Below are 13,565 nucleotides of genomic sequence, written 5' to 3' on the forward strand. Positions count from 1 at the left end.
GCCTCAGTGTCTTGGTTGATTATGTTGATATTTACTTTAAAAAAAAGTAAAGATATTTTTCCCCAAATGACAGCTTCAAGACTCACCCTCAAGTAGAGACAGCAACATGACAACCATGTCCTTCTGTAAGTCCATCAGTTCCTTCAACAGCTCAATCTGACTGGCATCCTACAAGGACAAAAGAAACTGTTACAGATTTGGCCAAAAAACTACCATTTTAATATATTATTATACACATATGTACAGTATACAGGCTTACACATGCATATATACAAATACCTTCATCCATACATATGTACACACATATGCATGTACACACATGAAAACTTAGACATGTAAATTTGTATTTTTGAATACTCATACACAACATACATATACACACATACCTATATACACATCCATAAAAACATATACTGATTCTTACATTCCTAATTGTATGAGTTCACATATATTCTCTTTTTTATACTTTGTGAAGACCATTTCTTGGATTTTTATTTTCCTAAACTGGATGATATTTGGACCCTGTTCAAAGTTCGCCCTAAAGTTTATTCCATAATTTTACACCATATACTGTAAGGCACATTTTTTTCACAGTTGCTCTCACTCTCTAAAATCTTCAGATTTAATTTCCCATCAGATTATATCCCCCACCTTCACAATTCAAAAACATATTTTGTATACTGTCAGGTATGCATATTCAAATCTGAAATCAGGAAATATTAATTGTATTTGTGATTAAAATCCTAGTGCCTTTACTTTGATTTGAAGACTTCACTCATGCCAGAGTGAAACATCTGTCAGGATATTTTATATTATGCCGATATATTTTAAAATAGATCGGCATAATATTTTAGTTATCCCTAAAGTCTCTATAGCTGTGGTGGGTACTTGACTGCATAAAAGACTATGAGAAGAGAACCGTGTAAACAGAGTCAAGACACAGCAGACAGGGAAGAGCCTGTCTTTTAAATTTAGGTCCAGCTTATGCAATGGGTTAAATTTATTATTTAAAGCCAAGTGTATATTATTGTTGCATTCTGGGCAAAAAACTGTAGATGCATGTGGATGCACTTATGGAAGAAATATATTTAAAAAAGCAAATATACTGCTTGTTTTTAAAAAGCTTTGTCAGTTTTGATTTATATTACAGCTGTTTAACCTCTGTAAATGATATTACTCTAGTTGAAAAGTGATGGTTCATTTTCTGTTTCAACAGCCACACTTCATCGTTACCACAGTGGATTATATATTAATATACTGTTGTATTCCCCATAAGAAATATCCAAAAAAGTGACATGCTTGGTGTAATGTACCTGGGACAGCTTCATCTGCATGTTTGCAAACACATGTAAGAAACCCACAACTGCATCCCAAAGTCTGCTATGAGCTAAACTCTGCTGGTTCCCAATGCACGGACCCTGTAGGGATTAGAGTTGGAGGAAAAAATGCACCATGAAGCTTCATTTTTCCATATTTAATAGTGTTGACTGAATAAAATGCTTCTTACCTGAATGTACTCAGTCAGTGAGTTGAATATCTGCTTGGCTACAGATAAAGCTTTGGAGAAGTTGAGTTTTCCAGTCTCATCAATGACATCTTTGCCAGAGTAGTACCAGTAGAAGTCACTGATAGACTCCTAAGGAGGAGATCAATGAGTAGCATTGTAGATGAAAAAGTGATGCAGATGACGATGACAATAAAGATGAAGCGTTACACACCTGAAGACGGAGCAGATAGTCCACAGTGCTGATAATGATGTTGACTGTTGTTGTGTTTCCAGTTTGAGTTCTCAAGAAGTTCTGGAAATCTGACAGTAACAGATACTCTTATAACTCACTAAAGCTTGTACAGGCACATTTTAAAAAATGCTCACAAATGCAACCTCACCTCCGTTGTGTCCCTCACACAGAAGTTGCAAAAACCGGAATAGATCTTTAGTGAACTCATCATTCTGTAGCACCTTGGAGCCTTGACAGAGTAAATATTTTGGTGAAGACAACTCAAACTCCAGATGATACAATTAGCTAAATGTGAAGGAGTATAATAAAATGTGAAACTCCCCTCAAAAGCAATTAATGAAGCAAGCAGGGCAGATTTTATGTTCAAAACAGTTTGGAAGTCCATTGCCTTTAGATTGCAGATTTAAAACTGAATCCAAAGTGCCTTTTTGAAAAAAATGCTCTTACATTAAACAGTGAAACACTAGGACATTTCCATAAGCTGGAGGAAGCCTGATAACTTTCACATGCAGGCCATGGTTGGGCCTGACAACGGCTAAAAGCAGCGAACAAACGTGGAAAAAAATTCACTTTTAAAGTAAAAAAAATAAATAAAATCAACCAGCTAATCCATAGAGCAGATAAAACCATGTGAAAGTTAGAATTACGTATCATGACCAGCTTTGTGAAATAGGCCCCAAGTCCAAAGCAAGACAAAGCTTTGCTTAAGCTGTGGAAGAGCCCACAGACCTTCAGTCAAACCCTTGGGAGGTGCCACTGATGGCCTCAGAACTACATAACTGAGCATCAGTAACAGGATTTGCATTAGTAAATGTTAACATGAAGGCAATGGTAACAAATAGAACAAGATGGAACAAACAATGGATTCTGATGATCCACTTTGCTCTAACATCAGCATGCACAGTGTCTCCCCACAGACATCTGGGGGAAGGAAGGGACGGGTTCCAAATAAAGCAGGGAGTATGGACCGCAGATATGGAGAGGGCATTCAGGGTGGAAGCATAGCCATATCAGGATGATCTAAATTTGCTATTTACCCCGCTGAGTGTGGACTGCCATCGATGAGTTTTTTTTTTAATGACAGGAAGGAGACAAACAATACACGAAGACATAAGCAAAAAGAGAGGACACCGAGTTACAATACAAAGAGATATGAATACATCAGCTACGAGTGGAACACAAAAGCATGCAGTTAAAAAGAAAACAGTTTACGACAAGGGGAACTCCTAGGACTGGGTAGGTTCTAACAAAATTTAAAAAAATCATAAAAACTCAGTCATGGTGTAAAGTTCAGAACAGCAGAAACACCTGTATTAACAGTGAATTGTTAAACACAGAGCTGAATGGGAATGTTTAGCAGAGGACTGAGTAATGAAACGACAAACAGTTTGATGGGAAAAGCATCGAGTGGAAAGTTGAAAGTTAGGGAGGCGAGAGGTCTTGTTTTAATGCTGGACCATGTACTGGAAGACCAAGGATTTCCTACCATTACCCTACTACAATAACCTCAGTATATTAATAATAAGACAAAATGAGCTTTTACTCATTTAAATCCAGTATAACAATGAACACAGCTCCTAATTAAAATCACAAATTACTCCTACTCTCATTACAGCAAAAATAAAGACAGTACAGACACCACAATGAGCACTTCAGTGACTACAGACTTTAGCACAAGCAGCAAACTATCTGTATGAATCAAAATTCACATTGATAGCAATGAAATTTTGATTATTCTAAATGCCATACAAAAACAAATAACTGCATTTATTAACATGTATGAGGAGGCATCGACATTCAACAGTTGTCATGGTTCAGCATTATTTGAGTGGGCTGGGGTAGTTTTTTCAGTCTTTATGTAATCGAGTGAAATCAGGTGATTTAACAGCTGAGATCTATTGAAACTTAAGAGAACATTGTGTCAAACTGCGCTGCTTAGATGATGAATGGGTAAAATATCTCAAGAAAGAGACATCTCATAACTTACTTGAGCCTTCTTCCGTCACCATGCCGAGTCCCTCTGCTTTGTTTTGCCTCTCAAATGCATTCAAGTCCAGAACACTGTGAAAGCAAACTCATAAATGAGCTCCAGATGTTTCCTTAATGCAGCCAAGATAATATCACAGGCCTACCTGCAAGACTGCATCAGTCCAGAGAGACCCTTGAAAAAGCCTGCATCTCTTTTTTCTTTCAAGTAATCAAGCATTTTCTGGAACAAGAAAAGTAAAGCTTGGAGTTACATTTATACATTTTGTTGCATGGGGAAAAAATGGCTGTCTTGGCATTAACATTGAATGTTAGGCTGAACAACCTCACCTGTTGAACGTGCACATTTCCTCCATTTAGGATGGAGATGCCCAGTTTGAGGGTGCAGGTCACCATGGGGCCGAGACGACCTGATGGCAGAAATATGAAGTAAAAATCAAGACCCTGAAGGGAGGAATCCATTAGACAAAACGAGATTCTGCAAGAAGTTGCATTTGTATTCTCATCAGGGGTGGCTTGTCATTTAAAGAGATGAAGTCTGCTTAGTGGAAAATTCAGAAAAGGAAGTGATCTATTCATTTTAAAATCAATGTTTGATCAGAAGCCTCCATGCAGGTAAATAATGTCTGAGTTCTGCCAGCAAAACTGCTTTCAAAGTCCCTTTTTATAACTCTTCTGAAGGTATAGACTGAAGACTGACCAAAACCACCCACAGTAAGCCTTTCTGTGCACCATGTCCTTGCCATTTCATTGCATACAACTGGGTCTGAAAATCATTCAAAGGAAGAACTCATGGATTTAAATTGTTCATATTTCTCTCGCCCAGTTATTTACCTGTGTTCCTGCAAATTGATAAGACAAACTTAGTAAATTGCACAAACACTGACCAAAAGTCATAATATTGTATGCTGCACATTCTTGTTCTCAAATAATAGCCTCAATCTGCAGTAGTTGTCAGGTTAATCTCACAAATGTAAGTTATTATTTGTGGTTGATGGATTTTTCTGCGCCGTACTGTCAGCTTCACTGACATCATATGCATACCTGATGAACACCAGTGAAAGAACGCCATTGTCTGATCTGAGTCATTATTAAAGTTTTGCTCTAAGTATTTGAAAGAGTCACTTTACCAGGACATGTGAAAAGCTTGAAATGAGAATAAAAGAATTGCCAAAGTATTACCTGGGTCAGGAGCTAATATATGCATTTAAAACCTCTTTTACATGCTGATGCTTACACAGTAAAATTTTTGTTGTTGAATCTTAAGTTATTTGGTCTCTTAAAGTAAAATATTCTTCTTGTGCAACATTTATGCCATCAGCAAAGACACAGATTATTGTTATAGATGTAGATTATATGCCCCAGATAATCAATACACATCTTTACAAGCAGAGGTTACCTAAAGATGCCCCTGGATAAGATGCCACTGTCCGCTACAGGCCTTTGCATTTGCATGGGGAGGGTTTTCCTTCTACTGTGATGTAAACACGTTTTTTTCCTTTTTTGGAGGGGGAATAAGCAAAGGGAAAGGCTTTATAGTTTTGCATGGATACATTGTGTAAACGGGGCCTAAATTATATCACAAGGCCAAACAGTGAAGTTTTAATGAGGCTCCAGCCCAACAGTAGTTTATATAAACATAATTATAAACAACTGGACTAATATGGATCATATAATGGATTTGTTTTAATTGGATTATAATTAGATTAAAATGAATGTGATGGAATATTAAATCCCTCGAGATGAGTTTGTAAATTTACTCAATACAAATAAAGCTGAATTGAATTGAATGGGTGGCTGGTATCTGAGTATCTAGTGTAAAGAGCAACTGTCACTAGGATTAAAATGCCTATATTATCCGTCAAAGAATGTAAACAGTGCAGGAACAAAAGACCCTGAAAATGTTAAGAAGCTTGCCTCTTTACATCACTGTACCGTTATTCTGGGTGTGGCAATGCATGAGCTGTTTTATTGAATCTGATCATTACCTTTGCTGGCGCTGATCATCTGCAGCACCATTTCTGCAGCACCACGAGCATGCAGCCTTGCCTGCTGGTACAGGATCTTCTGCTTTTCCATCTCTTTTTCCTGAAGGTAAACGCACACGTGTGGGAATTCTCAAAAGAGGCAGTTTTTACAGTCTGTCAACCAGGAAGTAAGAGCCAGAGTACCTCAAATGTCTTTTCTTTCCCTTCTTCTTCCTCTTCCTCCTCATCTTCTGCACAGCTCTGACAAAACAAAAGGTCAGGATTTAAATTTGATGTTTAAATCATCAAAAGCAGAAAACAAATCATTTATAAGCTGAAACAGAGCTTAAAGACTTACCTTCGCCATCATGTCTGCATACGCAATATACAAAGGATCTTCTTCCAAGTGACTGTGAAAGCCAAGTTATACTTTCTTACTGTCAGATGTCACAAAATCCTGAAGGTTGTTTTTTTTTAACCGTCAAACTAACTTTAAAAACAGACTTGCAGTCAGTTTAGTTGTGCAGTTTTCTCACCTTCTCTCTGTCAAAGCATTGTGGCTGAAGTGGAGGATGAGTTGCTGGAGAGGATCAGGCTGGATCTCAGCAACCTCCTCTTCCTCTTCCTCTACAATCTTCACTGGGGTTTTCTAAAGATATCCACAGATGTAAGAAGTCAGCTCACCCCAAACAGCATCTTGACTTCCTACACAAATTTTTATTCCAAAACTCAAGTGACAATTTGTGTACGTTCTTGTACATTATGATAAAAAATAAAATAAAAAAAAAAAACAAAACTTTAGTGAGTCTTTAACATTCACTGGCATGCAAATATATTTTTGCCATGGTGATCTGTGGAAAGGACAGGATGAAGAAGTTAAAGTGGAATATGAAAAGTGCTGGAACATGTTTTCAAATACATGCATGTTGTAGCAAACAGATGCAAGCAGTAAGGCTTCTGGTGATGTGCCTTCAAACATGAAGAATGATCCTGACATGGAAGGATTTAATAACTACACAAAACTTCACGAGTTTAAAGTAATCGGACAGATTTTTAGGATAAAACTGAAAACTACAGTAAAACCTTAAAAGAAGACAGTAAATTATTTGGTCACTGAATTTCTGCGAAATGTAAGTGTTTAATGAATTTGCTGCACATCTACATACAATGATCTTCACATGGCTACGCAAGCATGCCACTAACAATATGGCCACAGAACGTACTGTAACGTCACCTTTACACACTTACAGAGTACAGCGAAAAGACAACTGATGGGTTGGATCCAGATCTGACAGCCAAACAGCTAGTAACAACCTCCTACTGTAGTGAAAGGCCCTCCTTACCACTGCTGTCAGAAAGGCATAGCCCGCTTTTCTAGAGCTGTGAGCGCCGAAGCTTGCCCTGTGTCTCCTGAGTTGGTCATGCAGCCTCTGACCCCTGACGGATCTCTGCCTGAAGGACTTAGCACGCCTAGACCGGGGGCCCCTGGGTGCTTTGGACGAGGTCCCCACCCGGGCGTGCTCCCAGGGCTCAACGGGCACGGGACTAAAGAAGCATTCTGCAGACAGGACTGGCAGAGGGGTGCCAACGCAGGGCACACGGAGCGTGGGCAGGACGAGCCCAGTACTTACTGCCAGGTCCTGAACTAGCTTCTCCTCAAAAGAGTATTCCTCTGTTTCTATCCGAAGTCTCTCATAGGCTGGGATGAAGAGGTTGATAGCACGATGCCTGGGGAGGGGGAGGGCAGGTGAGGGGAGATGGGGGAGGAATGAGGGGGAAGGGAGGTACAGTGGCATTAGGACAGGTTCTGGTGAGTTTTTGGAGGAAACAGGAAGGAGAAATGTCAGGGGGGGGGGAGTGGTTACAGGAAGTGCATTTCAGGCAGGGTGGTGATTGGTCAATGTGGGATCCACTGGCTCTTCTGACTGGTCATGTTTGGTTTCTAAAATAACTCCAGTTACTTCCACCAGGTTGGAAAATTCATCATAGAAGCATGCACACTTTAAGAGAGATGTGCAGTTTTCCATCATATAAGAGGATATAATTAATCTTTTTCCAAATATTAAAGAAGTTACTTCACAAAGATGAGCAGAAATGTTGGAAAGCTGCACAACAATCCTGTAAATGTTAGATGAAGTCATTATAACAGGTAGTGAAATTATATAAAACAACCAAAATGATGCTGTAACCAGCAAATCAACTCAAACTGCACTTGATTCCTTCTTGTCTTTCTTCTTTCATTTCTTCATACCTTACTTTTTTCTTTACCTGAAACAAAACAGAGGCCTGTAGCTCACATTGTGTTTTCACTTTCCATATAAGTATATTATGGTCAAACTTGGCCTCATTCTAGCTGACCAATCAGAACAGTGCAGAAACACTTGGTTGCTAGGCAGAGATCGTTCCACAGCCTGGTAGATGAAGGGGGAGGGGGTGTTGAACAGATGAAGCATTCGCCCTATAGCGTCACTTTACCGTCAGCAGGGAAAACAGGCGGTCAAAGCTGGAGGCTTTGAATGCCCTTTCAAGCCAAACCTCCCGATAGCCATTCAGGAAGTAATTATTATTTTTGTATCTGAGGGAAGGTGAGGTAGTGTTATGCAAAAAAGAAAAACAACACAGAGGAGAGAGTGTCATTAGGGAGGAGATGAGGGGTTTACGTGGGCACACAAGTAAAAATGGCCACCTACCCATCCCCTTAGCTACTTGGTTATTGTTATATAAGATTACATTAAAATACTTTTTAAATTAAAGTATTTAACTACTGACCTTATCAGTTTCAAGTGTGACAGGTGTGCTAAATGAAATATTCACCTGGGGAGATTGTAAAGTGGAGCCATGCGGAAGCAGGCCACCACAGCACGCTTCCGCTGTTTGGACAGCAGCTTCTGCATCACACACTTCTTGTTCCTCAGAGGTTGTTCCACCTAAAATATAAGAGGAGCTGGGAGATTACATGATGGAGGTGTTTGACTTTACGTATCAACTTGTGCAGCCCTGTGCATAAGTCCCAGGACAATACATTATACAATACCTAACAATAATTAAAACACACATTGAAACAGTAAAACAATAGGAAAAAAAAGAAAGTTCACCAGGTCACAGGGAGGCTAACGGGGGTCTTGACAACTATTTCAAGGAGAATTAGGAACTAAACAAAAACAAAGCCTTTATGTAACTCAAGGAGAAAGATTTAAAAAAGGATGCTAGAGTTGACAGTTTGGTTTGTGTTCCTGGTAGTTTCTGAACTTTTTAAGATAGAAATCAAACAACCAACATTAGATATTGAAGAACTTTGGGCTCTGGGAACTGGTGTATGTAAGTGCATACTGAGAGATATTTTGTGGGATTGGCAGGATTTAATCACCTAATTAGTGATGTTTGCAATTTTATGTCAGCCGAGTCATTACTTTACAGTATATGATTTATGTCCCATGCAAATAAAAAATTGTGTTTTACCTGCTCCAGGTAGAAGACTGCAGCAGAGATGCTCTGGATTCTCTCCACTGTGTGCTCTGAATTAGCAGGTTCTTCAGTCTTTACCACAACCTCTTTGTACAGGTTAAGCTGCCACTGAACGGCTGGGTCTTCAGACTACAAACAGAAAAATCAATCAAATCCTGACAGAAACTCCTACAAATAACAAATAACAACAGTCGGCAGCACTAACTGCAATGCAATAACATTATCTTACCTTGTCCTGAAGGTGGAGATTCTGATGCAAATGCTCCTTCACCTCATCATCTGTGTCTTTCTGCAAGAGGAAAGCTCATAAAAATTTCCTGATTTGCCATTTTATTTTCTTCATTTTTGCTGTATCATAATAAAAAATGCATTAACCCAGCAACTTGTAACTTTTGTCTTTTGACAGCAGCAGCCTGTCAGCAGTCACATTAGAACTGAATATGTTCTCCATGTACTAAGACAGAGCAGAAAGCTGACCTCTGCATAGAAAAACTTTAAAAAATTAACTTCATAAGGAGCTATTTTGTGCTTCTGAGGCCTAAAAAGCTTTTCACAGGCCCGTTTTGATAGCTCACCAGACTGTAGCGTATCTTTGCCAAAGAAATGAGCTCCTGGTCTCCCGGGGTACACATGTTCAGGCCGATGGGCAGCATCTTCTTTAGAGCAGCTACAATCAGGGAAGTCTGAATAGAGTAGTATTCACCACGACGACGCTTGTGTTTCCTCTCCTGGTCCCCACCTGACTACAGATAGAAATAAATATTGTTTCATTTTGACTAAACCACTGGAATCACTATGAACAGGCACTGAGGATCATGAAAACACAATATTGTCGCTGTCATGATATTCATATTTTCACTATATCTTATTTATTTTTTACTATTATCCGTATTGTTTTCCAAGTGTAATGGATTTCTGTCTCTCAGGGACTGCAGATGGTAATTAGCTCAGAGAGCAACAATCTGGTACAAAGCATAATTTCCTCAGTGATTAATGCTGCTGACATGGACTTCACTAATGAAAATAAGCTAAACTAAATTTGCAAAATACAAACTCTAAATGGAACCTTAGGATGTATGATTGTGGTTTTACTAAACTATTTTGAACAATCTTTTAAATTCTAATTTAAACTTCATTTAGCTTTATTCTTATTTATGATAAAATTATTTATTTTTTGCCATTGCTACCACAACTGTAACAGAACAGTTGTAGTGTAGTGAGCAAAAAGCATCTAGCTATCCAGCAGTTTTTTTTGTTTTGTAATCCACCCAAACAATAGTAGCTACAATAGTAGTGAGTTACTTCTGTAAATCTAGATAAATTTTTGTGATGGGTGAACACAGGTTGCACATTTGTTTGGACTACTACTATGGAAGCAGTGAAGTGGAGGTGGAATGACATGGGAAAGACTGGAAAATAGATTCAGAGTTGATGTGTCCTGTTGTGACCAGGTGCAAGCTAAAAATAAAGCAGCATCATATGTTTGAGCCAGACGTTGTCTTTGAATTACTTCTCTTACTCACAACCTGAATTCAGTTAACAGCTAATGCTAAGGAAGTATGCAGCATCATGTTACTTAGGTATGTTGATGACATGGTGGTGATGGCCTGTGTTTAGCATCAAAATTTCCCATCTGCAGAACAAGTTGACATCATGATGTCCTGAATAAGATGACTTATTGGAGCTCAACATTACTTAGGCTGAGAAGGTGCTGCTCTAAAAATCTGCCGTTGGGGGAAGCAAACATCTGATAAGTTTACAATAAGGCACAAGAATGGCTGTTATTAGGGAGAAAATATAGAAGCTTCAGAGAGGACATTTTAACAGCTGTATGCAAATCACTGAATTAATATTTGCCTTCAATTCTTTTTCAGCCACAAATCAACGCTTTCCCAGGATCCACAACCAAGCAAATAAAATAGCTTGGTTAGGAGTTTTTCCATTTAAAATTAGTTTAAAAAAAACCCACATCAAACCAGATCTCAGTCATCCCTTTACCTTGGACATCTTCGTCTTGCCTTCTCCAGTCAGGAAGGCCAAGTTGTTGATTTCATTCTGAATCACAAAGTTTTGCTCTTCACGCTTAAAGTTCTGCATGGAGAGGAGAAGGAATATTAGAAAATATGAAGCTAGTGTCACATGCAAAAGTGTGACAAACTCAGCAGAAAAACTTACATTCGACTTGCACCAGAGGATGAAGATCTCAGCCACCATTCTGAACAGCTCAGTGGAGTCTGCATCTGGTTCCTTCAGCCACCTGGACCTGGAGCAGAGAAACGGGATGAACCGCAGACGCTTCATAAAAGTTCTCAGAGTGAAGAGTTGTACAGGGATTTTGTGTGTCAAGGTTTTTAGCTTAGTCTTAAAAACAGAAAGGCAGTCAGCCTTTGTGGCTAATTTGGTAAGAGATTCACTTGCACCTCCGACACAGTGCAAAAAATGCTGTGCCAGAAATGAAAGTAATCACTATGGAAAATGCAACTATGCAGCAGTGACGAGAAAATACAAGACAAGAAATACAGAAAATAATGCAGAAAATCCTGCCAGTACCTATAAAAAGTAACTTTTAACTTCTGTGTTGTTATAGTGAAATGTGCATGTATATTTTACCTGTTGTTGTCCACATAACGAATGAGCATGGGATAGAAAGCATAGAGATCCCTGCAGAGCATTGCAAACTCGTCCAGGATGAGCAGTTCTGCCTCCTGGTTGTCTCCTTTACCATCAGCCTTCAGCAGCTCTTCTTCAGCTACAACCTGAGATTGCAGTACATCAACAATTAAATGTTTTACCACTTCAGACCCTGTGTTGATCATCTTATTTCACTTCCTTCTATCATAATGTTGGTATTGCTCCTGTCAGAGGAACCATGTTTGCACCAGCTATTTTTAACACTACCTGCTTTAATCACACACTCCAGGTTCAGCAGTTATTATTAGAGTCAGAAAAGGCCTTTAACCACAAATATCACTCAACAGTGAATAAAATATGCACTGTAACATCATGTATAGAATATTTTAAGCTCCCACCTTCACTGTCTTCTTCCTCAGTTTGTCCAGTGTGGGGAGGAAGTGGGTTCTCAACAAATCTGCTCCAGCCTTGCAGATGATTGGCTGAGAGTAGACTAGGGACATAGATGAGGAAAATTACACTCTGCACTTAGAGAATGATGCTCTCAATAATAAATCAGCTGTCAGTAGGGATTTCCATCACAGGTTTACAGATTACAGAAACTTGATGTATCTGAGCATCTCTGGAGAATACTGGCTGCCAGACTGGGCAGCACAGCCAGTATATAGCAGTAACGTGCGGTCAGGGGAGGTAGGTGAGGCAGTGCCTCACTTGTCATGATAAAGAAAAAAACATACAATATTCATATTTTCCACTGATCTGTGTTAAAATGCATTTTCAGTATGACTAACACATTTTTGACAGTTTATTAAGTAAAAATTGCCAAATTTGAACATTTCCCAATCAAATCCAGTGCAGAAACCTCGGTGGAGGCACGGGTGAGCTGTGCCTCAGCTCTGACTGTGTCATCCAGTACAAACTGGGTTTCATGACACATGCCGTTTTCTGTTCCTCAGCATATCGCCAATATGAACTTTACAGAAATATTTGTTATACACCATGACTCTCTACAGTCTGTGTAATGTATTTAATGTATTTATGAGAGAAATATTCCCGTTTATCGTACAATGAAGCGCAGAGAAAAATCAGCAGGTGAGGCAAACAGTACTCTGCCTCACCTCAAGGGGGCGCACTCACACACCAACACGGTGTGTGTGTTGCCAACTTAGTGACCTTTTTCTTGTTTGTTTTTTTAAAGCAACTAGTGACAAATCTAGCGCAGTATTGGAGACTTTTGTAGACTGACGTACATGAAAGTAGTTTATTCTTCTCAATGAGAAGTAGGTGTCCAAAAGCAATCAGAAGAGGCTTCTGGCAGCAGCAGTAGCTGCATTCAGAGCAGATGATCACCTGTTTCATGACCAGGCTGAAAATGAAACGTTCAAAGCTGGTGCAGGATGATCCCGCGCTGGCTTACCGTCAGATATTAATGTCTATTAATGAAGAGTGTGGAGGAAAACAAGTGTTGTGAAATGTTGCAGCCTCCTAATTAGAAAACAACCTATACCTAATAAAATTAAACTAGAATAAAAGAAAATATTAACCAAAGAATTTGTTTTATTTTTATTAGTTTTGCAATTTTAAACATTTTTAGCTTGTCTTTTCATCCATTTTTGCCTTTCTAATGACATTCCTCTCCACAGCAGCCTCTATGTACCAGGCTAATATGCACATTAGATGATGTCATTTAGCGACTTCTAACGACTTTTAGGACAACCAGGAGCTACTTTTCTCACTGAAGAGTTAGTAACAGTGGGTGTGTGAGTGTAATTGAAAG

The 13,565-nt window shown here is 39.0% G+C and overlaps 1 protein-coding gene across 1 annotated transcript in view; it reads right to left on the reverse strand.

Annotated features, from left to right (window-relative positions):
- ryr3 (ryanodine receptor 3) overlaps nt 1–13,565 on the reverse strand; it is a 109,909-nt gene that overhangs the window by 8,570 nt on the left and 87,774 nt on the right. The window contains exons 70-90 of the mRNA XM_041975039.1: nt 12,187–12,281; nt 11,768–11,913; nt 11,333–11,420; nt 11,156–11,248; nt 9,733–9,900; nt 9,387–9,446; nt 9,152–9,286; nt 8,507–8,619; nt 7,324–7,420; nt 6,229–6,341; nt 6,051–6,102; nt 5,897–5,953; nt 5,714–5,813; nt 4,056–4,135; nt 3,872–3,948; nt 3,727–3,800; nt 1,888–1,968; nt 1,719–1,807; nt 1,508–1,636; nt 1,314–1,418; nt 87–168 (exon numbers count right to left, since the gene is read on the reverse strand). Of these exons, the coding sequence (XP_041830973.1) occupies nt 87–168; nt 1,314–1,418; nt 1,508–1,636; nt 1,719–1,807; nt 1,888–1,968; nt 3,727–3,800; nt 3,872–3,948; nt 4,056–4,135; nt 5,714–5,813; nt 5,897–5,953; nt 6,051–6,102; nt 6,229–6,341; nt 7,324–7,420; nt 8,507–8,619; nt 9,152–9,286; nt 9,387–9,446; nt 9,733–9,900; nt 11,156–11,248; nt 11,333–11,420; nt 11,768–11,913; nt 12,187–12,281 (2,034 nt within the window). The remainder of the gene's footprint in view (nt 1–86; nt 169–1,313; nt 1,419–1,507; nt 1,637–1,718; nt 1,808–1,887; nt 1,969–3,726; nt 3,801–3,871; nt 3,949–4,055; nt 4,136–5,713; nt 5,814–5,896; nt 5,954–6,050; nt 6,103–6,228; nt 6,342–7,323; nt 7,421–8,506; nt 8,620–9,151; nt 9,287–9,386; nt 9,447–9,732; nt 9,901–11,155; nt 11,249–11,332; nt 11,421–11,767; nt 11,914–12,186; nt 12,282–13,565) is intronic.

The sequence above is a fragment of the Melanotaenia boesemani genome, chromosome 22 (genome assembly GCF_017639745.1).
Source record: "Melanotaenia boesemani isolate fMelBoe1 chromosome 22, fMelBoe1.pri, whole genome shotgun sequence".
Taxonomy (NCBI): domain Eukaryota; kingdom Metazoa; phylum Chordata; class Actinopteri; order Atheriniformes; family Melanotaeniidae; genus Melanotaenia; species Melanotaenia boesemani.